This window comes from Arvicanthis niloticus, chromosome 24 (genome assembly GCF_011762505.2).
Source record: "Arvicanthis niloticus isolate mArvNil1 chromosome 24, mArvNil1.pat.X, whole genome shotgun sequence".
NCBI lineage: Eukaryota > Metazoa > Chordata > Mammalia > Rodentia > Muridae > Arvicanthis > Arvicanthis niloticus.
In genome coordinates, this window is record NC_133432.1 from 43,413,288 (window position 1) to 43,438,446 (window position 25,159).

Genomic DNA, 25,159 nt, shown 5'->3' on the forward strand with positions numbered 1-25,159 from the left:
GACAGGCAAGGAGCTTTGCTATGGAAAGCTCGTCCTGGCCGGAAGTGATTTGGAGTCAGATGAGCTGGAGCTTGCATTAGACCAGGGAGACTGGACTTGACTTTGAGCAGAAATTCAGGGGACCGGGGCCTAGTAAAGCTAACAAGGCAGATACAACAGTGAGATGAGGGAGGCTTTAGAAATGGCTTGTTCGTTAAGAGCATTTGCTGTTCTTTCAGAGGACCCAAATGTGTGTGCCAGCACCCATCTGAAGCTTTCTTCTCCTCGGGTCCCTGCGTTCCACCACTGTGTACACACTACTCTCTACATACACATAATTTTGAAGACAAACAAAAACAATAAGAGGTAGCAGGTGATGTAATGGCAGAAAAGGAAAAACAACATATAAAAATAATTGTAAATTCAGATATCGTGGTCACTTAGCATAGCAGCATTTAGCATAGGCGTGATGTTATTGTAATGTCATCTTATAATAGTATAGTTATAATGATGTTGCCCTTAAAAAATTGTATGCTAAATTCCAGATATTAAAAACATTATTATAGAAAGTATTAAAAATGATAATTTTTAAAAATTTAATAAAATATAAGGGGCTAGAGAAATAACTCAGGCATTAAGGATGCATACTGCTCTTCCAGAGGACCAGAGTTCAATTCCCCATTCCCACATTAGGGAATCCTAAGCTCCCCTTGTGGCCACACTAGTTGCCACAACACCCATCAACTCAGTAGAAACAAAACTCTTGAAGCTTATAATTAACCAGTCAGATTTATATGTCAGTAAATACTTAAATCACAAGATGCCCACACAGATTAGACAAGTTATCCCAATTATCCTAACCTTTTATCATAACTACCTGTGGCTACTTAAAGCCATGTTTGTTCACGGCCACCTCCATCTTCACCTCCTCCTCTCACCCCCTGTGTCCCTCTCTCTGCAACTCTTAGCTCTGCCTCCCTTTTCCCTGTTCAATTACAGGCCTCCTGCTGCACGAGTATTTAAATATATTGAACAGGGAAATTCCTGCCTCACACACACATAAACACACACATACGCATATATATGTGTGTGTGTGTGTATATATATATATATATATGCATGCACACATAAACACACATACACAAACACACACATACACATGCGCACACAGTTTTAAAATAATAAAAAATAACAAATCTTTTAAAAATGCTAAGTATAAAAAATTAGTATTCACTCAAGAGGTAAGCTTACATGTCTAGAAGATTCTCTTATGCAAAACATCTTAAATCCCAAATAATAACTAAAGATGTTCTAGCCCTACCTGAGACAAATATGTTTTCAAGTGCACATGACTTTGCTGACCACTGAGTAGAAAGCATGGATTGAGAAATCCAAGCTCAGTGTGTTAAAATATCCATTAACTGGAAGTTAACTTCATCCAGGCATGCCAAACCTCCTAATGAGAGAGAAACATGTCTAAATAACACCTGAGGCCTGAGCAGGCTGAAGGAGCCCAACATCAGCAGGTAATCTCCCATTTCCAATGGCTGGGTGAGTGTGTACTGACTGTGCCCTGAAAGGACTTCCAAAGCAGTCCATTTGTGAATACAAACTTCAGAACAGCTATATCACAAGAGAAAAAGCTCAGTGGCTAACAGCACTGGCTGTTCTTGTAAAAGGACATGGGTTCAATTCCCAGCATCCACACGGAGGCTCACAACCACCTGTGACTCCAGTTCTAGGGGACCTAAAGCCCTCTTTTGGCCTCCACAGGTACCAGGCATGAACATGGAACACACACATACAGGTGGTCAAAAGACTTATCCACATACAAACAAAATTAAATAAGATAGATCCCAAGGAAGACAATACTGTATCTTCTGTTCACAAATTTGTTTGGTTTACGTAGAAATGAAAAAAAGCAATTCCTGCCCAGGGTTATTCTCTAGGTTTAGAGAGCTATACCTCATGTGTAATGTAAGAAAGTCTTCTTTGGGAATTTCTAAATGGCTAGAAAGTCTATCCTAAGATGACTCAGGGAAAAATACAAAGAATCTTCTAGAAGACCAAGCTCCTGCCGCTGATGCACTGTCCCTCCATCTCTAATGAGGACTCTCTTCACCATCCCTTCATAGATCAGTTTTGACTTAGCCAAGCAGGGAGCCTATTTTAAAGCTTGCAATGTGAAAATCATGGGTGCTTTAGAAAGCCTTCCACCTGCATCTCTTTTTAGGAACGTGGTCCTTTATTCTCTAATGGCTGAAAACCCCCAGCAAGCAAAAACACTTTGTTAAGCTGTCACTCTCAATAGAGTGAGGGGGAAGGGGACGGACAAAGAAAGAACAAACTGCATCTTCCAGTAAGTTTTCTTGAAGCCCTTGTTAGAAGCTATAACCTCTGATGTTAACTAAATTTAACCCACCGTGACCCTGGGGGTGACCTTCACCTCTCCTTTCTCTGCCTCCTGAGGCTGCTGGAGAAAGCTGGCTCCCGATTTGGAAAAGGCTTCTCAGTACCACACAAAGACCCAGCCTTGCTGCCACCCTGCCTGGAGGCCCCTTGTTGCCTGAGGGGTCAGCACCTGGGCCGAGAAGCAGGTGACAGTGGCCGGCTTGCATCCTTCTAGATGGAAGCTGTAAGGGTGTCTCCCCTTCAAGGATCACGTGGCAGACTCAGCCATTCAAGCTGCTGAAATCCAGGTTTCCTTTGTGAGTGCAGACTTTACACAAATCAACCTATTGCTGTTCAGCTGACTGTAAAATTGGTAGATTTACTGTTGCAAAAAAAAGAAGAAGAAGAAAAAAGAAAGAAGAAAAACACAGTTTTCACTTCCGTGTTGGCAGGGCCACGGATGCATAGGGCTGCCAACAAAGCAGCCTTTAAAAATCTTTGCCTGGGGAACTTAGCAGGGCTTTTGGGGAGGGGTGTTAAACAACGACCCCAAATGGACAGCAGTTTTCTCTGTACATGTAAAACTCCACATTCCAGGTTCTTGTAAAAGAAGAGTAATTGGCCTCTAATTCTATTTGCCTCAATGCCTCAAGGAGAGTGACAGTCCAAATATTCCCTCACTGACATCCTGCCTGGCAGAGCTTCCTTAAGTAGCAAGAAACCAGAGGGCCTCGTGTAGCATTTAAAAAGCGGCCGTTGCATTATAAGTGAAGTGTAAATGTCGGGTGACATTGTGGTCGTGTTTTGCTGTGACCTCCACAGTAGCGAGCACAGAGCAAGCACAGAGTGTCCTGTAAGTTTTCGTGTTCTTCATTGTTCCGTATGATGCGATGTGTAAGCAGTGAGAAAGTCTTGCTTTAACGGGCTCAACAATGAAGGAAGTTGGGTCTGAGGATATAGCTCAGCTGATAAAGTGCTTGCTAGGCAAGCAGGAGGCTCGGAGTTCAATTCCTAGCACCCATGTAAAAAGCTGGGTGTGATAGTACACACTTGTAATCCTACTGCTGAGGGGGCAGAGACAGGAGGATCCTTGGGAGGTTCTGAGCAGCCAGCCTAGCCTAAAGGTCTAAGAGGTCTAAACCAATGAAAGACTGTGTCAAATTGTTTGTGTTTGTGTCAAAAGACAATGCCTGAGGAACAACGCCCAATGTTGACCTCTGGTCCGATGGTCATATGCGCGCCTGTGCACCCACACATTCTCTCTCTCTCTCTCTCTCTCTCTCTCTCTCTCTCTCTCTCTCTCTCTCTCTCTCACACACACACACACACACCAGTGACAGAAGTTAGCAAAATCACTCCAAAACCCAATATTTTGCTTTTCTGAAGGAGATTTTTTTAACCCATTTTCTGCTTTATTCAGTTGAGCAAAAAGACTGTGTGGAAGAGAAACACATCTCCATTTGTAAATATTGCATGTCACACACAAGAAAGCTTTTTGAGAAACTTGTCACCACTCAGACACACTTACTATGCTTGGTTACAGTTATTGATGGGTTTTAAAAATCGGTGTTGTCAGTTTTTGACAAAGAAAATATTTGATCTGGACTGTGGTACTATGAGGGACCTGACACACGATGAGGAAATTACTCTGGATCTAATGATAGTCTGAGGGCACACTGCAGGGCTGTAACACAGATGTGACCACCAGATGTTCTCAAGGTCGACTGGGGAACCTGACTGAGTAACCAGGTAATAAACATAAGTCACACGAGGCTGACTCTCAAGTCCTATAATTCTCGCAAGCTCACCTGACCCTACTGGAGTTCTTGTCTTGTTTTGTTTATTCAGCTCATGGGCGTTCACGTGTTTAGAGTGGATGACCTGTGGTTCCATCTGAGAGTAAATGGCTGAGAGTCTACATAAAGACTTACCATGAGAGTTTACTAGATTCGTGGATCCATGGCAGTAGACTCATGGAGTGGAGCTGGCTGTCTTCAGGAAGATTTGAATGCTTTTTCTAACACTCTGCCAACGTGTCCCCCCCCCCCAGCACATCTTGTTTTCTATGTCCCCTCTACCATATCAATAAGCAGGATGTGTGTCTTCTCAGCTGGCCCTCGATATTGACAGTCACCGCCATGAATCCAGGCAGACTCAGTGGCATCTATGCAATTTCAAAATAAACCAAAGATTTTTTTTTTACTAGTACGTGGTTTGCTTTGAAAACTGTTACTGTCCCCAGTCGCCACACAGGAGGGAGTGTATGTGGAGACATGTGCCTGCTCCTTCTTCAACAGCTCATCCTAAGGTACCCTCTCTGGTGTCCTGGATGCCCTGGGTGACCTGGCTGCTCCTCTGGGAGGTCAGACTCATTGGCAGGCTCGCTGTGGACTTCTGCACCACCCTCTCTGGTGTGTGAGGACCACTTGTTCTGAAATTAATTTAAGAGAGAATTTTTGAAAGGTCGTTTCCATGGAGACCTTTTTAGTCAAAGTGAATTTTGGAGAGAATATTGCAGACTTACAGACCTGCTGACTGACTCTTAACTGAACATTACATCCTGACAGGACTTTTTATGGAACCACAGGAGATAAACATAACAGAGGCAGCAATGAGACCAGAAAGTCTTAATACAGAAGCCTCCAATATTTGTCCAAAGAATCTGAAGTCCTTTTATGATAAACAAACCAGAAACTGGGCCTTAGCAAAAAGGGGGATGGATGCAGCAAGGCAGCCCGGGGGCAGGCTGCTTGTTTTACACACTGTCTTCATTCAAGAGGCTCCAAACCCTGTCACCACCAAGCTGAGCCCTTCATTCCTAATGGCGCCTTAAAGTAGGCCATATCCCATTCCACGGAAGCTAAAGCAGAGTTCAGGAGGTGAAAAACTGAGGCAGAAGGAGAAGTGGAAGTCCCGAGAGTACATCTGTAACACCCTTCCTCCCGGTTCTTGTTTGAAGCCTCTTGGGAACACAAAGCCACCGTCCTAGACCCAGCACTGTGGCTCTTGCAGAGACAGAAGGGTCTCTGTGTGTTCAGGGCCTTCCTGGGCTACTTTGAGAATCCTGGGACAGCCAGGACTACATACAGAGATCCTGTCTCAAAGAAAACAAACAGCTACAATGAAAAGCAAAAAACGCCGGGCGGTGGTGGCGCACACCTTTAATCCCAGCACTTGGGAGGCAGAGGCAGGCGGATTTCTGAGTTCGAGGCCAGCCTGGTCTACAGAGTGAGTTCCAGGACAGTCAGGGCTACACAGAGAAACCCTGTCTCGAAAAACCGAAAAACAAAAAACAGTATCCTGTTCGGTCAGCTAGCGATGGGCAGTTGCTTCATCCAGTTTGTCTGGTTACGTGGCCTTCAAAGAAGATGCTGAGCAGGAAGCTGCAGTTACCAGGAATGTCTGTCTGGTTAAATTTCTTGAACCATAACCTTACCAAACTCTAAATCCTTTGTTTGTCTACTAAGTGTATATTAAGTGTAAGACATTCCTTTTATCCAGTTTACTGCGTGTTTTCATGGAGCAGCGTCTCTTCCTCAGTCACTGCTTTGGTGGAAGGACACCAACAATGTAGAGGGTTGTGGCACCAGACTGGGTCAGGTTTCCTTTCCCTCTCTTTTTTTCCCTTCTTATTTTTCAGTACTGAGTGTAGAATCTGGGGCTTGTATATGCTAGGCAAGTATTCTTGCTCGGGGGTTGGGGATTTAATTCAGGGCCCTTACCTAGCAAGTACTAGGCCTATACTTACATAAATAAATAAAACGAACAATCTGTGTGGTGGTTGGAATATGCTTGGACCCATGGAGTGGCATTATTTGGAGGTGTGTCCTTGTTGGAGGAAGTATGTCATTGTAAGCGTGGGCTTTAAGACCCTGGTCCTAGCTGCCTGGAAGCTAGTCTTCTGTTTGCCTTCAGATCAAGATTAGAACTCTCAGCTCCTTCTCCAGCGCCATGTCTACCTGAGTGCCACCATGCTTCCTGCCATGATGATAATGGACTGAACCTCTGAACCTGTCAGCCAGCCCCAATTAAATGTTGTCCCTTATAAGAATTGCCTTGGTCATAGTGTGTGTTCACAGCAATGAGAACCCTAACTAAGACAATATGTCACTGAACTATTTCCCCAGTCCACTTCATTCTTTTTTTTTTCCTCCTTTTAAACTCTTCTTAAATACATTTTAAATTATATTTATGAGTGTATACATGTGCCTGCATCTCTGTATGTACACCACTGCATGCAAGTGCCTCTCAGGTAGTAAGAAGATACTGTGGTTCTTGGAATTGGAGTTACAGGCAATTGTGAGTGCTGAGAACAGAACCCAGCCCCTCTGAGAGAGCAATACTCTCTTAACCACTGAGCTATGCCTCCAGCCTTCTTGATTCTGCTAATGGCATAATGATGGGACAAGTCATATAACTTCTTCAAGTTTCAGTCTCTCTTCTATAAAATGGGTAATGATGGCAGTAGCTCACGAGGGTGTCTTGAGGATTAAACTAACTCAATACATGTGAAGTGCTTAGAACTGTGGTGCTTATGGAAACGTTATTGCGAATGTGGGCATTCATAACCATATGAACCTGTCTGCCCAGGGCTCTCCACACTTTATCCCCACGACTATGCTTCTAGATTCCCATCCAGGACTAATTCTGGCAGAATAGAAAGCATCTGAAATTCTTCACTTCACTTAGAAATGGCTGACATGCAGAGCCCAACTTCAGCTTTTGCCGTATCACAGATACAAGGCTCATGGGCCAGAAGCTGAGATCGGATGAGGAAAGGGAGACTTGGATGTGGCTCTAAAGCTATTTAAGGATGAACTAGGTTCCTCAGCTGCAATAAAAGGATGTTATTCTGATGCACCAATAATAGTTGCAATCGGATACTACCCTGGTTGAGTTATTTGATGAGGATTAAGAAAGATGTTCCCGTGAAATATATTTAAATCATATATTATAGACATGTAGTCTGTAAATGGTAGGCTTCTTTTCATAGATGGAACTTACTTCCACATTCTGCACCTTCACTAAGGAATTCCCTGTTGAAGAACAGAGAAAAGCAAGGACTTAATGCCAAAAGAAGGGACAGTTAAAGGCCTGGTAACATGGGTGCGGGGCCCCAACAGCCAACAAGTGCAACACCCAGGGGTTTGAAGTTTCCAACTACCCTCTTGCCTGACTCTGGGCAATGCGGTCAATCATCCCTCGTGTGGATGCTCTGTTCTGATTTCTCCCAGTTCCGACAGCACTCGAACCTGAATCCATCACTTTTTCTCGGAAGAGAGCAGTCTTGGGAGGGAGGCTTGCACCCTGCTACCGAGCCAGAGCTCTCACTAGCCAGATCTGCTCATCCGCAGGTGGCAAAATTCTAATACTGCACAGCAGTTGTCTAGAAATTTATGAAGCACTGTAGAAGGCGTTATTCAGTTGGTGTTAGTGTAACTGGTGGAAGCGATGCAGTGACTGTTCCAGGGATTCTACATTTTAGCGTTCACTTCGCCTTTGGAGCAGCAGGCAAGTAGCAAATTCTTCAGTTTCTTACTCAGGCCTGCTGCACAATCCTTTTTATTTTGTTTTATTTTATTTTATTTTATTTTATTTTATTTTATTTTATTTTATTTTATTTTATTTTATTTTATTTTATTTTATTTTTGTCGGCGGACTTTATTCCACTAGCGGAAACCGCAGACCACAGCTGCACCCTCCCTTTAAAAAACTCAGGAAGTTCCGCCTGCTACGGAAGCCGACGCGGTACTTCGGCCGGAGTTCGTGTACGGACTTCCTAGTTCTTCCTGCTCGCCGCGGCCCAGATAACACAAAGGTGAGGGCTTAGCGATGGGGCTGAGGTGGGAGGACATGTCCTGGGAACGGTCTGTGCAGACAGCCCTCCGTGGACGTGGGGTGGCGGCAGCACCAGGCTTCGGGGTCGAGCCTAGTGGCCGAGCTCCCGAGACCCACTGCCTAGCAATCGCAGCCAGCTTCGCTGTTTCTGTGCGCACGCACGCCGCCTCTACGGATTTGGGGGCAGGGTGGGGGCGTAGGACAACTGGCCTCCGGGTGGGCGTGGCCTCCGGGTGGGCGTGTCTGCTGCGGACCCCTTGTTAGGGTTTTAGGGTTTTGGGGTTTTTTTTTTCCCCTTTAATTTTTGATGTTTTTGAAACATGTAGCTCTGACTGTCCTGAAACGCACTGTGTAGACCAGTCTGACCTCAAACCTATAGAAATCCACCTGCCTCCACCTCCGAACTGCTGGGATTAAAGGTGTGCATCACCATATGAGGACTTGGGAGGCAGAGGCAGGTGGATTTCTGAGTTCGAGGCCAGCCTGGTCTACAGAGTGAGTTCCAGGACAGCCAGGGCTACACAGAGAAACCCTGTCTCGAAACCACCCCCCGCTCCCCCCAAAAAAGGACTTTTGAAACTCCTTCCGGAATTAAGGGTGAGCGAATTCAGTCACAGGATGAAGCCAAAGTTATTTTCGCCAAAAATCTACTAGAACCCATTCCTTCCGGGGTGAATAGGTGTCAATATGCGCTTGTGACTATGAAGCGTAACGATTCAGAGAAAAAAAAACGTGAAGAATAACTGGTAGAAGTAAGTGTCGGGCGGGCCAGGTGTGGTGCCTGGTGCTTTAGCTTTATCCCTTTCAGGCAGAGGCATCAAACAGACTAGTCACACACACAAGCACCCTCACTCACTGAGCCATCTCGCTGGCCCTGAATCTTTGCTTAATATTAGATAATGTAGACTGTGGGTGTAGTCAAGACTTTTCAGGGTTGACTGGTATGGTTTTATAATTTTTAGGGCTGCGTTGAGAAATAGCAATAGTGTGTTTAGTATCACTTCAGAAATTATTGGAAATCCTGTCCTGATCACAAGCCATTATTTATTATTGTTGTTATTGTTTATATTAGGAAACTCAAGTCAGGAACGCAAATGGATTTTAAGAATGAAACATCCTAATACATTACAGCTTAGAGATGCTCTAATTGGGTTCATACTGAAGAATGGTAGCAGAAAAGAATTAAAAATTGTAAGAGCAGAAGCCTGAGGGAACCATAAAAAACCGCAGTTGGTACTCTGCTGTAGCCTTGAGTCTGAGTTGAGGAGTTTCAGGCAGTTGGCATTTGCTGGTGCGGTGTTCTCGGACAGCAAAGCAGGCAGGGGATGAGCGTGTTGTGGGTTTTGAGGAGACCAGGCAAGTTTACCGTGGAAAGCTTCAGTGGAGCTGCAAGCTGCAGTATGGGGAACACCCTGGGTTCATGGGGGGGGGGGTTATGAATTAACTTCTGGTACCTGCTCATTCCAGTGCAGTTTGCTGTCAGCCACCACATTCAGTTACATAGCTGGATACTGGATTCTGCTGGATGGTAGCACACACCTTGGAAGGCAGATGCAGGCAGATCTCTGAGTTCTAGGCCAGCCTGATCTACAGAGCAAGTTCCAGGACAGCCAGGTATACACAGAGAAAGCTTGTCTTGGAAAAGGGGTGGGGGTGGGGGGGGAGGAAGAAAGAAACTAGGTACTAAGACACATTTAAGTTGTGTTTTCTAGCACTGTTTGCCGCAAACCCTCATCGCTGCCTCATAAAGAGTGTGGTGGATCATAAGGACAGTGTGAGCGTCACAGGGTCATCAGACACTCTTTTAGGCATGAGAACCTGCGTGCCAGCTTCATCCATACGACCCCAGCCCCCAGCAGCTCAAGCATTTGTTGATGATAAAAGTAGACTCTGCAGAGTGCAGCGCAGTCTTCACAGAGGTGCACTCCTCAGAAGTGAAAAGCTATAACCCAGCGCCACAGCCCCAGAGATGAAGCATGCTGAGATGCCTATGACAGAGAACACATGCTCTCTTGGAACAGACAGTGGTGAGGTAAAAGTTAGGACAGCAGCTGGTTCAGAGAGTGGAGGTACAGAGTGACTGGGAAGAGGCCTGAGGGAATTCTCTGTGAGTAATTGTGTCTGTGTTCATAGGAGTTACTAAAAACAGTAGAAGTTGACGTTCTGTTGCTCATCATTCTGGGAGAATTATACTTTCTCAGAGGTACCCTTGCTCCTCTGTGTGGAGTGTCTTCAGTGCGGAGTCAGCTGCTGGCTTTCAAGCAGATCCATGTAGTACAGCATCAATCATTTCAGTAGGGTCTGAGTAGCTAGTTGTCAATCAGAAACACACAGCTCATACTATACATGTGTGCATTTGAAGTAACTGAGAAACGTGGTTCCTACAATAGTGTGGCCTTGGAAGAAAGAAGGAGCCCAGCTTTGACCAAAAGCAAATCGAGAAATAAGTATATAAGTGTTAGGAAAGCCGGCGGTGGTGGCTCACGCCTTTAATCCCAGCACTTGGGAGGCAGAGGCAGGCGGATTTCTGAGTTCGAGGCCAGCCTGGTCTACAGAGTGAGTTTCAGGACAGCCAAGGCTACACAGAGAAACCCTGTCTCAAAAAAAAAAAAAAAAAGTGTTAGTAAAGTCTTTAGAATTTTATATTTGTAAAATCCGCATTTGTAGTTCACTTATACACAGGCTGTGAAACTAAAGGTGTGTGTGTGTGTGTGTGTGTGTGTGTACATACATATTAATATGCATGCCCCAGTTTGCTTTCTATTGCTGTGAGAAAACACCATAACCCGAACCAGACTATTTGGAGACGAAAGGGCTTGCAGGTCCAAATCATAGCCCATCATTGAGGGAAGTCAGGGCAGGAGCCTGGGGGCAGAAACCAAAGCAAGGCCGTGGAGGACACTGCTCGCTGGCTGGCTCCCCACGGCGTCTCAGCCTGCTTCTCATGCCACGCAGGAATGGCAGTGCCCAGTGGGTCAGACCTCCTACATGAATCCTTACTCAAGAGAATGCTCCATAGACGCACAGACGACTCTGGCTTCTGTGAGGTTGACAGAGAGAACCACCCAGGGGAATGCACAAGGCCAGCACGTCCGTCCAGTTCAGTAGGATGACACATGGACACTGGGGGCTGGGTTCATCACAGTGACGTGACCATGGAGCTGCTGCGTCTCTGGGCCATCACTTCTTGTTTGTTTCCGTTGAACAAAGCAAAGAATGGAGAGATGAACGAACACCCATGTTAGTTCTTCAGATTCAGTAACTGTCATAATCACACTTTCTAACTCCTGCTTGCAGCTGAGCCATTTCAGAAGGAACATATCATGATCCTAAATACGTCAGGGCTTGGTTCCTGAGAATTTTATTTTCACACTGAGAAAACTGACGGCATTTTTTGCTAGTTCCCAGTACCTAATCTGCATTCCTATTTCCCCAGTGTACCTCTTTGGAGGATTTTTCTCAAAGATTACATTTTGTAATTTCCCTATCTTTTTATTCAAAAACAACCCATCTTCCCTTTTTATTCTCATTAAGCTAGTGTCTTGTCTCACAGCCTGGTTTGTGAGATCGCTTCCCTGTGATGTCCTCTGGGTCATTCCTCTCTGGGTCCAGCCTTGTTCTGGAAGCTTGTGGAGAGGCAGGCCAGTTTGGATTCTTTCGAGGCAAGGCCGTGTTGTGAAAGCTCTGGGTATTTACAGCAGCTTCTCGTCAGGGGTCATGCCCAGGGTGTCGTGTGTTTCCTCTGGTCAGGACAGTGACACCCAGCTTCCTCCTCTGCAAAGTGCTTTTACATATTTGATCTGGATGCAGTGTGTGGGTGACCCTCTGGCATCAGCCTTGTACCTGAAGGCATTCGATTATTGACTAAATGAGCATTTTCATTGGTGGCAAAATGGTGGCGGCATCACCTCCATGCTAGGAAGGAGAGCTTTTCCTCATCAACATAGATGGGCAGTTTTTCGTAAAAACGACAGAATAAGCGCTCAGCTCTTTCTGTTTAATGACCAATTTACCAGTATTCAGTGGAGCCAGGGTATGACAGTGACACACAGAGCCAATTAGTGTCCTAATAGATGTTTGCATATTCAGTGTGTTGAAGGGAATTACAGCCATTTTCCTTAATGTTTAAATTATACAACTGGCTGGAGGGAGCCCCTCCAAGCTGCCAAACTGTAAATGAAGTATCACCACTAAGCAAAACTATAATACTGTCAGGGAGACCTGTCAGGGAGACCTGGTTTCCAGGTATCTGATGTAGGAGGGGGCATCAGTAAGGTCCAGCCTATGATCATGACACAAGAGCAGCACCATGGGGTTTGCTGCTGACCTGCTGTCCACTTGGAACCAGATCATGGCTGGTTGTGGCTAGAGGGTGGAACCAGTTTCAACAGGTGCTGTTTGTTCCACTCACTGTCTTCTACAGGAAGATTTGCCAAGACTTTCTGAGGACAAGACTGAGGGCCTTGCATATGTCAGGCAAATGCTCTACCACAGACCCAAATCCACAGGCCCCTAATAGGGATTTCTGAATAATAAATAATAATTATGAATTTGTGATTTTTTTTTCATCTGAGATAGTGTTCACTGTGTAGACCAGGCTGGCCTGAGACTCACAGAGATCCCTTCACCCCTGCCTTTCCAGAGTGCTGGGATTAAAGGTGTGAACAGAAGCACAATGAGGAACAAGAGAAACACTTTTTATTGTTTTACTGTGGTAAGGAAGCATTTTTTAAAACATCAAAGTATCATTAATTTTTTTTTTAGTTTCTTTTATTTTACAAGTACTTATCCTAGTGCATGCGTGTCTGTGCACCACATGCGTGCAGTCCCCTCCCAGGCAAGACTATGTTGGATACCTTGGAATTAGAGTTACAGTTGAACATATGGACACCATGTGGGTGCTGGGAATCTAATCCTTTGGAAGAGCAGAGGCCTCTTCATCTCTGAGCCCCTGAAATGGCATCTCTACTACGTCCTCATAAACAAACCCCCAGATGAACTTAGCTTTTGGAGCTGGCACTATAGGGTCTAAGAGAAAAATAGATGTCATGAATGTGGAAGAAAAAGAGATCAAAGTAGCCTGCCAGCTGCTCAGTCTGATCTCCAGCTGCACTAGGGACGTTGCTAGCCAAAAGTCCAGGTCTCCGTGTCACCTTCCTGCACGTGCATCTGGTGGTCTGTATGCCGCCCTCAGCAGCATCCTAGCAGACCATCGGCATCAGTGATTGTGTTGTAATAAACCTACCTTCCTCGTTACTTTTGTCAGGATGGCTGTTCTTCTGAAGAGGTTGACACTACAAACCATAAAGACTGACAATAACCTAATCGGAAGATGTTTCCAAAGGCACGCTGTGAAGCCAGACCCGGCACAGCTGTCCCTGGCTGTGTCCACCCCAAAGCTGTTGTGCCTGATTTCTGCAAAGGGTTTTAGCACTGTTGGAAACCCCCAGGGTGAGAGGAGACAGAAAAGAAGGGATGCTTTTTCTAACACCGGAAGGAAGATTAGTGAGCGAGTTATCCGTGTCCTGGATGAGAAGGGCATCGATCTGGGGACGATGCACCGAGCGGACGTGATCAGACTCATGGACAAGCAAGACTTGAGGCTGGTGCAGAGGAACACCAGCTCAGAGCCACCCGAGTACCAGCTCATGACTGGAGCACAGATCCACCAGGAACGGCTAAGGCTCCGGGAACAGGAAAAGGCCAAGCCCAAAACTGGTAGGTGCTCTGGTGTTGGTGCCTTGAATCCTTTGGAACAGTGGTTCTCAGCCTGTGGGTTGTGAACCCTTTGAGGGTGGGTGACCCTTTCACAAGGTGGTGTATCAGACATTTATGACTCGTAACAGTAGCAAAATTACAGTTATGAAGTAGCAACAACATAACCTTATGATTAGGGGTCACCACAGCATGAGGAACTGTGTTAAAGGGCTGCAGCATTAGGAAGGGTGAGAACCGCTGTTTCTGAACAACCCAGCACCACTCAGCTCTCATGTTTGCTGAGGTATCACGGACAGGAGAAACTGCCAACCCCTATGCATCTGGTTTCACCGTCACTCCTGGGGCAGTTCCTCCTCTACCCCTCACTTCCATCCTTTCCCTTCATTTCTGATGTTCAGTGTCCATCATCTATCTCTTTTAAAACTGTAAAGTGGGGGAGAAGGTAAGCAGGCCAGAGTGATGATAAGCCATCTTCTCATCTTGTAACCTTGGCTCCAAATGCAGTGTTGAGCTACGTGGCCAATGGGGCAGTGAAGTGATGGAGAGACGCCTACCAGATCTAACCCTCTTCCTGTCACTCTTTTTTAAGCATCTTGTAAGTCACAGAGCACCTCTTCCCTCAGTACGTGGCCAGTCACCTTCCCAGGCACTTGTCACAGAAGCCACTCGGAGGCCAGGAACTGGGTATTAAGATGGGTTGGCTTTTGGTAGCTCCTAGTTGTGGAAGCCTTCATAGTGTGACAAGGATTGGGGCACTAGTCTCACTGTATGAGGCTGTGTGCTGTGAGGAAAGAAAACCTGTTTTATACCACCACGGGAATGCTGACCAGAAAACAGGCATTCAGAGGAAACTAACCATGGCGCAGCCAGAAAATATTGAGCAGACTGGAGAACCTGGAGTCCTTGAAGGGCTAATATCTGGGAGGTTTTACGTCATTCTGATGGAGACCCAGAGTCAACTGGTGGGAAGCAAGGGGTGCTCAGAATGTTTTAAGTCTGAAAGGCCTATAATTATGAAAAGGTACAGATAGACAGTCGGTACCTGTCATCCAAAGTCAGTTAACTCGCCATGATTCAGATTTAAAATCTGAACAGTACAGAAAAGTTGAAGTCACTCCCGGCAGATATTCCTGTGTGCTCTCATGGACTTTAGCCAATGTTAATGTGACAGATGTTCAGAGACAGTATGCAGATTGCTTCAAAAAAAAAAAAAAGGTGCATTGTTTTCAAGATCTACCCATGTTTATAGGATAGTTATGAGTAAATTATTATAATTACCATGGCAACTAATAGGAGTGAATCTAATTTGTTAATCTATCTCCATGGCATGGACCTCTTCCCAGTTTTTCATTCTTTATGAATAACTCTGGGTTCCATGAGCCTAAATGGACCAGGCTGCCAGCTGCAGCATCAGCTGAGGCTCCTCTTGATACTGTCACAGTCACAGTGACAGTGAGGAGTCCCTGCTCGTTTTATTTCGCCCTTCTACCGTCTGAGGCACTTCCATGAGTTGCCTACTTGTGCCCCATTGTTTCTTGCAGATTTAGGCTCTGTCTAACACAGGCTCTGGGGGAGGGTTCCATGGGTCCCACTGCCTGTGCACAAGTGTGAGTTTAATGCCTCAGACCCAAGGAAGAGGCGGTCTCAGCAGCCGGTGTGGGTACAGCAAGCCTGGTCCTTTGGGGAGACATGAGGGGGGTACAGTGTAAAAACAAGGTAGAAGGTGAGGACCAACACTCAGAGTTGGCCTGATCCCATCCCTGTACCCCAGCAGCCTGCACTCACAAGCACACCCACAACTTCAGCAAGTTTTAAATATTACTTAGCATGTTAAAAACAAGGCTTTATGTCTGTCTCCCCAATTTTAAAAGAAAACAGCTGATGGTCGGTCCCTGGGGGGTGAGAGTGAGGAGGGCTGTGGTGGCCCATCAGGTGTCAGATCTTACCATCTGTGGGGGACGTTGAGGTTTCAAAGAAGAGTAGGAAGGAGACGCGCTGAGCACTCAGCTTCACTGTCCCCAACCAGGGCCAACTGTGACAAAGGAGCTCGTTTTTTCTTCAAATATTGGACAGCATGATTTGGACACCAAGAGTAAACAGATTCAGCAGTGGATTGAGAAAAAATACCACGTTCAGGTCACAATAAAGAAGAGGAAAGATGCAGAGCAGCCAGGGAACGAGACGGTGAGTGTGAGCACCTGCCGGGCCGCCTAGTTTGATGCAAAAATAAAATTGCAGGAAAACTGGAAAGACTCCTAGTAAAGAAGCCAGGTCTACTACGCAGAACACTCCCAGCTTCTTGGTGTCATACTGGGTTTACTGTGTTTTCCGTTAGATTTGCCACATGTGAACTGCTGTGGGGGCTAGAGAGATTGCTCAGTGGTTAGAGCACTGACTGCTCTTAGCAAAGACCAGGTTCAGGTCCTAGCAAGCACATGGCAGCTCACAACACTACACAACAGTCTATTTAAGTCCAGTTTCTGGGGGAATCTGACATCTTCTGGACCCTGTGGAGACTGCACATGTGGTGCACATGCAGAACACTCATACATGTCGTCTTTAAAAAAAGCAATAGAAAAGCTGTAAGTTACTCTATGCTAAGAACTGCTGTATGGCTAACAGTTAAATAGAAAAGGTGGATAGTTCCCAGGCCTCTCTTCCGTATACCTGGAGAGCTTTGCTTGTTAGAATCCCTGCACTTTACATGCTGTTGGTGTTTAAACCTAACTCACTTTATCACCAAGGCAGCATGGTACAGAGGGTTCCAACCTCAGCGTTTGTATCACGCACTTGCAGGGCACAGCTCCATCAGTCCAGGCTTTTGGGAGTCCAGGTGGGATCTGCCTCCCTCCCTTCAGAACAAGAAAGGCACTTTGCCAAAAGCCAAACCCAGTGTTTGATTTTGGGGAAGCCTAGGCGTGTAGACCCTCAGTGCTGTGACAGAGTAGAGACTAAATCCATCAGTGTTAGTTGAGCATGGAGTTCCTGTGTGGATGCTAGTCACATAGGAAAATTTTGGACCAGACCAGCCTGTCACAGCAGCAATAAGCGTCGAGACACCCGGTTCAAATTAATCATGCACTGTTGTCCTTTGCAGGAGGAGATATTTAATCAGATTCTCCAGACTATGCCTGGAATAGCAACCTTCTCAAGCAGACCGAAAGCCATTAGAGGAGGGACTGCCTCCATGTGTGTTTTTCGTCATTTGAGCAAGAAAGAAGAGAAGGCATATAGAGAATCCCAAGAGAGCCACAGAAGAGACATGCTGAGCAAAGACGACAGAAACAGCAACGAGTCAGATGTTCTGTGTCAGTGATTTTACTAAGAAAAAGTACAGGCTTTTCCAGAAGCTCTGCTGGCTGCTCTGGAGTCCTTCCCGCCTAGCAGACAGTGAGTAATGTAGCTGGCGGGGGCATCTTGTCTTCTGGACTGCTGCTGGGCTCTGTGCTGTTAGGCAAGGAGCAGTCTGGCTCTTGTTTCCTCTTAGGAGGGACGTACCCACTGAGGTGAGAGGCCAAGCTGCGTCTCCCCCGAGGTGGTCTTACCTTTGGGAGTAAGGAAAACAGACACCTGAGTTCCCCATCAGAGTGACCTGTGTTTTACAACAGATCAGTCCGATGGGAGTCACACCCTCAACAGGCATGGACACACAGGACGGTGGGGTGGGGGTGGATGACAGATGCCAAGCAGGCCTTACAGCTGAGTGCTGGCCCAAGCAGCTACCACTTACTTTGAGCTTCATCCTCTTCCTGTCGGGATCGTGCACGACACTGTGCCTCACGAGACTTTGCTGCAGTGCAAGGGAATGAAAGATGCTTGATCTGAACCTGGAGGGGGGCTCAGTGCTTAGAGCATGTGCTGCTTGATCTGAGCCTGGAGGGGGGCTCAGTGCTTAGAGCATGTGCTGCTTGATCTGAGCCTGGAGGGGGGCTCAGTGCTTAGAGCATGTGCTGCTCTTGAGGAGGACATGGGTTCAGTTCCCAGCACCTGCTGGTGGCTCACAACCACCCGTACTCCAGTTCCAGTAAAAACTCTGTGTGTCTGCCATCGTGAAAATGCAGTGGTACAGTGTGCAGTAATAAACTAGCAGCTGCCTTTCTCTTGTTTAGTGAGTCTGACCTTCTCCTGACTCCCTGACGAGTGACTGTCATTCTGCTGACACGCTAGGAATTTACTCCATCCCACTCCACTGACTCAGACTGTTCCGAGAAGGGAGAGCGTGCTGTGCTTGAACGGCCAAGTTTATGCTTGCTTAGCTGAAGCTCCCTCAGCTGTGCTCCTAACGCCAGGGGGAAATCTGGCCTCTGCCCTGCTGGCTATGACAACAGTGGTGACCATGGCGAGTCTGGGCTGGTCTGGGTTATGGTCAGTGACTTTGTAATCTACAAAGCTCTTCAGACACCAGCTAGGCTTAGGGAAACTGGAACCATGTTCCCACCTGACCCGAGAATCATGCCAAGATTACAGAGTCTAGAGGTAACCCATTTGTTCTACCCACCTTCTCTCCCAGGCCCTAGGTGATGGTCAGAAGCCCTAATCACCTCAGAATATCAGCTAAGTAGAAGTACAGGCCTCAGGCTCTCCCACTCAGCATGGCTAGAATCCCCTAGAGGAGTGGTTCTCAACCTGTTAGTCGTGACTTCCCTGGGGCCACACACCAGATATCCTGAATATATTTACGATTCATACCAGTAGCAAAATTATAGTTATGAAGTAACAACTAAATAATTTTATGGTTGGGGTTCCCACATGAGCAAGTGTTACTAGGTCCCAGTATTAGGAAGGTTGAGAACCACTCCTGCTTGTAAAATAGGCCTGTTTAGCCTCCCAACCCCAGGGCTCCTGGCTCAGTTGGGTCAGAGTGGGAACCTGGGGTACAGCATTTCCAGAAAGTGAGAACTGGTCTTGTCAACCTGGAGGATCTGCAGGCTGAACATGAACACACCAGCCTGGAATGGGAGACACTCACTTTCATTGCAAACGTCTTGCCACAGCCGGTGTGCTCACACACAAATGGGCGCTTTTCCTCGTGGAAGGAGAGAATGTGGCTCTGTAGGTTGAACACAGTCGTGTAGGTTCTTGCACAGCCTTCCCGCGGACAGCGGTACACGTCCCTTTCCGGAGCGTGAGTCTTCATGTGCTGCTTAAGGTAATCTTTGCGCTTGAACGTCTTCTGACAGACTGTGCAGGCTACTTCCTCTGCTAGGAGAGACACACGTTTAGCCAACTTCCCTGTCTGTTGCCCAAACACATGAGTAACATGTCTAGTCCTGTGATGACACACAAACCAGGGACTTGAGAGAAAACGTCAGCTTGTCTCACTGCTCTGCTGGCTTCGAGTCCCTCCAGTTCACTCATGGCTCCCAACTTCCTGACTCCTCACCTGTTAGAGCAGGCGTCCTTGGCATGATGACCGGGCACAAGAAATGATGCCCCCATGGCCTCCGCCTTTGTCCTCTGACACAACAGCATCTGCCAAGTCCTGCAGGGCTTCACAAAAGCCCAGGCACAGCAGCACTGGCTGAGGCCTGCAGGGCTCCCTCACCTTTCGCAGCCCAGGAAGCCAGCACCACACGGAACTCGATGCAGAACCCCTTCCTTTACAGCACAAGCCTGCACTGCACTCTCTCAAAGCATACCGTCAGCTCCCCAGGCCCATGCTCTTCCACAGTTCCTGTCTACCTCACCTTTATGGGCTTCTCTCGTGTGTTTCAGAAGCTCTGTCCATGTTTTTCCCACAAAGGAACATCCCTTTTGACACAGGTAGCCTGTTCAAAAACAAAACAAATTACCGCCTGTTCTGAATGCCCAGGGAAAGCCCCGATGACAGCCAAAAAAAGCACGTGCCGTGTGCTCACCCTCCTCTCAGAAGTGTGCCACTCTGCTGGGTGCAATGGAGCAGCTTCTAGTGACCCCTGCTCTGAAAGCTACTACCCAAACTTTTGCACACTTGAGTGGCACACAACCAGGTCCTCAGGAACAGTTCAACACCGGGTGTACAAGGCAATGAGAACAGCGGCAGGACACACGGCACGGTGTCTCTCGGGATGAGAGGCCAACACTCAAACACAGAATAGGCTCTTAACCACACAGCTCTGTCTACTCAGTGTGACCACAGAACGGACCCAACCCACACCCAGTGGTGTGCTCCACACCGCCAGCACAGTCCCTGTCTACATACCCTCGTGAACCTTCCCGTGCCGTTTCAGCCTGCTGGGGGAGGCAAATTGCTTCCCACATCCCTCGTGGGTACACCTGGGAAAGTAGCAGGCAAAGCATTAGCCAGGCCCTTCCCATGGAGATTTCTGAGATCCTGTCTCTCCCACACCAAAGCCCATCTCTTCCCACGCCAAACCTGTCACCAGAGCAAAGGTTAAGTACAGTCCTAAATACGAACACAGGTGACGTGGCCAGCTTTGCAGCAACACAAGCTGTTCTGAGAAAAAGTCACATCTTTTGTCTGTGTTATCAAACTGAAAGTTCTCCAAATTCTGGAAATATCCTGTCTCATGGCTCCAGACATGACTTCAGGAGGCTGTCTGACTTGGTTTACACTGAACCTGACACGTAGCTGTTGTCTGTGGTCTGCCCAATAATGCTATATACGGTCAGATGAGAACACAGCACAGGGGCTGAGAACCAGCACCAGAAAAACACGAGAAATGTACAGCAGTCGGTGCAGAGCCCCAGGCACTGGCAGCCCAGACAGGCCATAGGCCTATGGGTGAGACCACTGTCACTGCAGCTGCACCAGTGCAAAGGGCAGCCTATGGGAGCCAGGGCCAAGGCCCCATCAGCCCGACTGTGCAGGGAGATACTGCCCAGGCAGGCAGGCCCACCCCCACTGTTCTTCGGCGTACTCAGGAATCCCTCAGAACAAGCAGGGCCCTGTTACTTCTGTGCTATAGTAAGAAAAAAACAATTGTGACAGCGTGCCATAAAACTGAACAGGCAGTTTCTCACCTCCCTTTAAGCTTAACCACAATTACAAGGCTCGCACAAGCTGAGCCCCACACATGCAGGATGGCCTTTAGAGACACAAAATAGAACTTTTCAAGTCCCCATGGGCACACACAAGAGCCTCCCTCAGGATCCTATCTTGCTTTCCACTCTGAACTCCAGAGTGTTGGCAAAGCACCAACCTGAAGAGCGGCTCACTGGTGTGCTGGCACTGATGAGTCCTCAGCTGCTGGTGCTTCTTGAAGGCCCTCTTGCAACCTTCAAAATTGCACTGTTAAAAAAAATAAACGCATGGTTTAGTGAAGGCAGAGAGAGGATCAGCAGTTGCTGAAGTCCTTTTAGAGGGCTGGAGAGGTGGCTCAGTTGTTAGCACCACTTGCTTCTCTGTGCCGGACCCAGGTTTGGATTGCAGCACCTACATGGTGGTTCACAACCATCTCTAACTCCAGTTCCACAGGACCTGACACCCTCTTCTGACTCCACAGGCACCAAGCATACGTATGTTACATAGACATATATGCAGGCAAAACACTTGCACATACAACATAAAACCTGTTTAATTAAACAATAAAGTCTCTCTGGATCTAAGTGTCTTAGGGAATATAAACTTTCACCTACTTAGTCTCCATGAAAATGTTTCATCTCAAAACACCTAAAGAACAGCAACACTCTGCTGGGGTAGTTATCAACCAGTAATGTGAAAGTTTGCAAAATGACAACTTGAACAATAAAGACAGCCAATGACTGACTTTATATATCCAGCAAGATAAAATCCGGCTCATACACACTTGCTTTGGTAGCACATGTAAAAATAGAAAGTTGAACCATATAAAGCCATACTCACTACATACTGTTTGTGTGGATTTCCATGTTTGCGTTCAATGTGCTTCTTCAAGTTTGATTTTGTGTTGAATTTCTGATTACAGCCATCATCTGCACAACTGCAAGGGATTGTATGAACCAGAACATGAGACACCATGTCGAGAAATGTTTTAGGGGCTGGAGAGATGGCTCAATGGTTAACAGCACTGACCGCTCTTGGAAAGGACCCAGGCTGATACTTGGCACAGAACTGTGAGCCACTCATCCCCTCTGGGATGTCACCAGACCACTCCAGTTCATTCTGCTTGTGTTGGAACCTTGGCCTTGAAGGAGTTATGCTCCTTGTGAGGACTTCATGGCCCTGGGTAATGAACTGGGACTCTCTTCTCTCACTGCATGAGAAGACTCTCCTTACACACTGTGCACCCAGGCAAAAGGGTCCGGAGATGAGAAGGCATCATGGGAGGGTGGAGTGCAGAGGCCACAGAGCACATGGGAGAGCTGCTATGTACCTGCCCCTCCTCCCCTGCCCCTGCAAACAGACCCCATGCTAAGGTCAACTCTCGTGGTGCCTAGAATGCACACACCACGTCTCTTGCCCTCCTTGAAACACCAGGACCCCAAACAGGGTTGAAGCCCTAAGATGAGAGTGGGATCCAGAGACCAATTTGGAGCTCGGGTCCCTAAGGAGCCTGGAGTCCCCACACCTGTCAACGCCACTTCTGAATTCCAGTCAGGACACAAAGAAGCCAATGTTTAAGCCCCTAACTAACACAAGCATCTAAACACAAGCGTGGGTCAGGAGGACAGGGACACAAGTGCTCGAAGGAGCCAAATGGAAGGGCCAGGGACAAGAAGTGTTGCTAAGCATAGCCACCAGTTCCGTGTCTGAGAGCCAAGCATACAGGGAAAGATCAAAAAGAGCGGCAGAGGCCATTCCATGACAGTAAGGGACATGGACTTCATATAATCTGAGCACACCGTCATAAAGTCACCTGCTCGTGACAGGAGAGCCAGTCTGAGCCACAGACAACACTTCTGAGGAACATACTCAGGCTGTCAAGCTTGGTGGCAGGTACTTTTATCCGCTAAGCCATCTCACCAGCCTGCTCTCTCTTCTCCATCCTAAGAATCAGCAATCATCCTGCCAAGTTATATAGGTGCCAACTATGACCTACTCCAGTGGCCTGGTCAGCCCCCTACTCACACAAATGGCTTCTCTCCGGTGTGAATCAGGACGTGCCGATTCAGATGGTAGTCTCTGATGAAGGCCTTGCCACAGCCCTCATAGTCGCAAACAAACGGCCTCTAGCAGAAAGGGAGGAAAGAAAAGGTTTTACATTTTTTAAGAAATTATTTCCAAATTGGGGGTTGGGGGGGGAGGGCATGCTTGTACTACTGCATACATGTGGAGGTCAGAGGACAACTTCCTGGGGTCAGTTCTTTCTACCCTGTGGGTTCCAGGAACCCAATTAAGGTCCTCAGGTCTGGCTGCAAGTACCCCTCCTCACCGAGCCAGCGCCTCAGCTCTGTGTTGTTAAAAGGCTGACTTGTAGCAGGCAACACTTCAGACTTGAAAGGTGCCTGCCACACTCTGGCATGACTTAATTCTGCTGCACCAAGTTCCACACCCAAAACACTCCCATCTTTCCACAAGTCACTGTAGCACACAGACTATTGTTCTGTGGATGGACGGCATCTGATAGGCAGGTTAACCTGCTCCTATGGGGTGCAGGCTTCCCCAGCAAACCCCTTGTCAATATGGCTTTGACCCCAGATAGCCTGTGTGTGCATCGCCCTGCCACAGCATCAGTTTCCCACTAAAGAGAAGAGGTGGAGGAAGGAGCAGGTTGTGTCATCGCAGGTGACCTCTGTGTCTATACTAAGAGATCATCAGGCAGAGACTGGAAAATGTGTCACATCTGAAAAAGCTCATAGATACAAAGGCAATCAAAGGAAACAGCTCCCAGCCCCAACTGCAATCTCCATGTGGAGATGGGGTTGGGATGCTGTCGGGGAATACAAGAGTAAAGCTATATCATACATATCCTGACATCCTAACTACGGAAATACTCTGAAATCCAGGAGGGTGGCATCAAGACTTCACACAGTACTAGACAGCCAGTGGACAGGATGAAACAAGCAAGCCACACTGTGCAGCATAGACTTCAAGAATCTTGTTCAGATCCAGTCCAAAAGTAGAACCGGTGCTAGTCAAATTATTGTCGAGTTTGGGAACAGTAAACACAACTTCAAAGCCATGTGTGGTGGTTCACGCCTTTAATACTAGCATTTTGGAGGCAGAGGCAGGTGGATCTCTGAGTTCGAAGCCAGGCAGGTCTACGGAGTGAGTTCCAGGACAGCCAGGGCTACAGAAAAGAAACCCCGTCTCAAAATAACCAATGATGATGATAAACCGCAACTTGAAGTATCCAACTAAAGTGCAGCGTTCTGGTCTAGAAAGCAAACTCTGACTCGGACACTGGGACAAAGAAAGGCCAAAATGTGGGAACAGAATGGTCAAGGAGAAACGTGAGTGAAGTCACAAAGGATGCTATGAGGGATGGAAGTGGGTTGGAAAGTCTGCCAAGAGAGAGACCAGGGTGCACAAAACCAAAAAGAGGAGTCAGGGGGAAAGAGCCAAACAGGAAGGCTTTTCCTGACCACCCTTACCCGCACAGCCTTGGTACCTGACCAAAGCCCGCCTGCAATTAAAAGGGTGCACACTTGTTGCTTGCAAGAAACCGTGACGTCCTAGACCTGTCTCGGTAGAGCGCCTGCCCCGGGCCAAGCCCAGGACGCAGTCCCTGCGCCGGGCTCCGCCACGCACACCCGCGGCCAGGTTACCTCCCCCGTGTGCTTGCACAGGTGCGCGTCTAGCTTCCAGGCTTTGTTGTAACTGGCGCTGCAGCCGGGAAAGGAGCAGATGAACCTGCCGGAGAGCGCGGGGCGCGGCGGGGCGGGGCCCTCACAGGCCCCGACGAACGCGTCCGCGATGGTCAGGGACGACACCGCTTCCGCGACCGACACCCGCGGCTCCAGGGCGACGCGACCGCGCCCGGGCCGAGGCGAGGTAGCCACGTGCCTCCCCGGGATCGCGGGACGCGAGCTACCCGCTCCCGGAGACTCGCACTTCCGGGAACGAGGCCCGCAAAGGCTCCGGGTCCCGCCCCTTAAGTCTACACGCGCCACGACTGCGCATGTTCAGAGAGGCTCGGCTAAGGGAGCCTTGGCTGCACATGCGCATCGAGGACTCGTCGGCTTCTAGTGGCAGCCAGGCTCCGGGCTCCGGGTTCGTGTCCCAGGGAAACAGGAAGCGCTGCTTAAACGTCCCAAATATCAACCAGACATGACTTAAGGTGGCCTGTTCTTCGCATTCCAGTTTTGCCCTCTGTATCCTGCCACCAGCCTCAGGACATGGTGGATCCGAAGCTTGTCTGCTCCTTCGAGT

The 25,159-nt window shown here is 47.8% G+C and overlaps 2 protein-coding genes across 8 annotated transcripts; one reads left to right on the plus strand and one right to left on the minus strand.

The window, feature by feature from the left end:
* The first annotated feature begins 8,086 nt into the window (after positions 1-8,086).
* On the plus strand, positions 8,087-18,034 carry Mtif3 (mitochondrial translational initiation factor 3). Of its 7 annotated transcripts, none has more exons than XM_076923922.1 (7): positions 8,088-8,188; positions 9,676-9,822; positions 9,908-10,240; positions 12,851-12,922; positions 13,475-13,926; positions 15,953-16,110; positions 17,024-18,034. In XM_076923922.1, the coding sequence occupies exons 5-7, from the start codon at positions 13,476-13,478 to the stop codon at positions 17,240-17,242; spliced, it is 828 nt and encodes a 275-aa protein (XP_076780037.1). In that variant the 5' UTR covers positions 8,088-8,188; positions 9,676-9,822; positions 9,908-10,240; positions 12,851-12,922; position 13,475; the 3' UTR covers positions 17,243-18,034. The 7 variants fall into 7 exon arrangements, with proteins under 7 accessions (XP_076780042.1, XP_076780037.1, XP_076780039.1 ...); XM_076923924.1 differs by having other exon boundaries at positions 9,921-10,240; XM_076923925.1 differs by lacking the exon at positions 12,851-12,922.
* On the minus strand, positions 17,229-24,912 carry Gtf3a (general transcription factor IIIA; the record flags this gene model as incomplete). Its single annotated transcript, XM_076923928.1, has 9 exons — positions 17,229-17,471; positions 17,657-17,716; positions 18,896-19,128; positions 19,614-19,694; positions 20,108-20,181; positions 21,069-21,157; positions 21,731-21,827; positions 22,916-23,016; positions 24,556-24,912. Coding segments are annotated over 9 exons (1,257 nt in total), but the record flags the coding sequence as incomplete, so codon positions are not given.
* Between the last annotated feature and the right edge of the window lie 247 nt (positions 24,913-25,159).

What these genes read in the sequence shown, in the direction of transcription:
- Mtif3 (XM_076923927.1), top strand. Translation starts at nt 13,476, where the DNA reads ATGGCTGTTCTTCTGAAGAGGTTGACACTACAAACCATAAAGACTGAC. An exon ending in AAAGGCCAAGCCCAAAACTG is followed by an intron (nt 13,927 to 15,952) that starts GTAGGTGCTCTG and finishes GTCCCCAACCAG; the next exon opens with GGCCAACTGTGACAAAGGAG. An exon ending in AGCAGCCAGGGAACGAGACG is followed by an intron (nt 16,111 to 17,023) that starts GTGAGTGTGAGC and finishes TGTCCTTTGCAG; the next exon opens with GAGGAGATATTTAATCAGAT.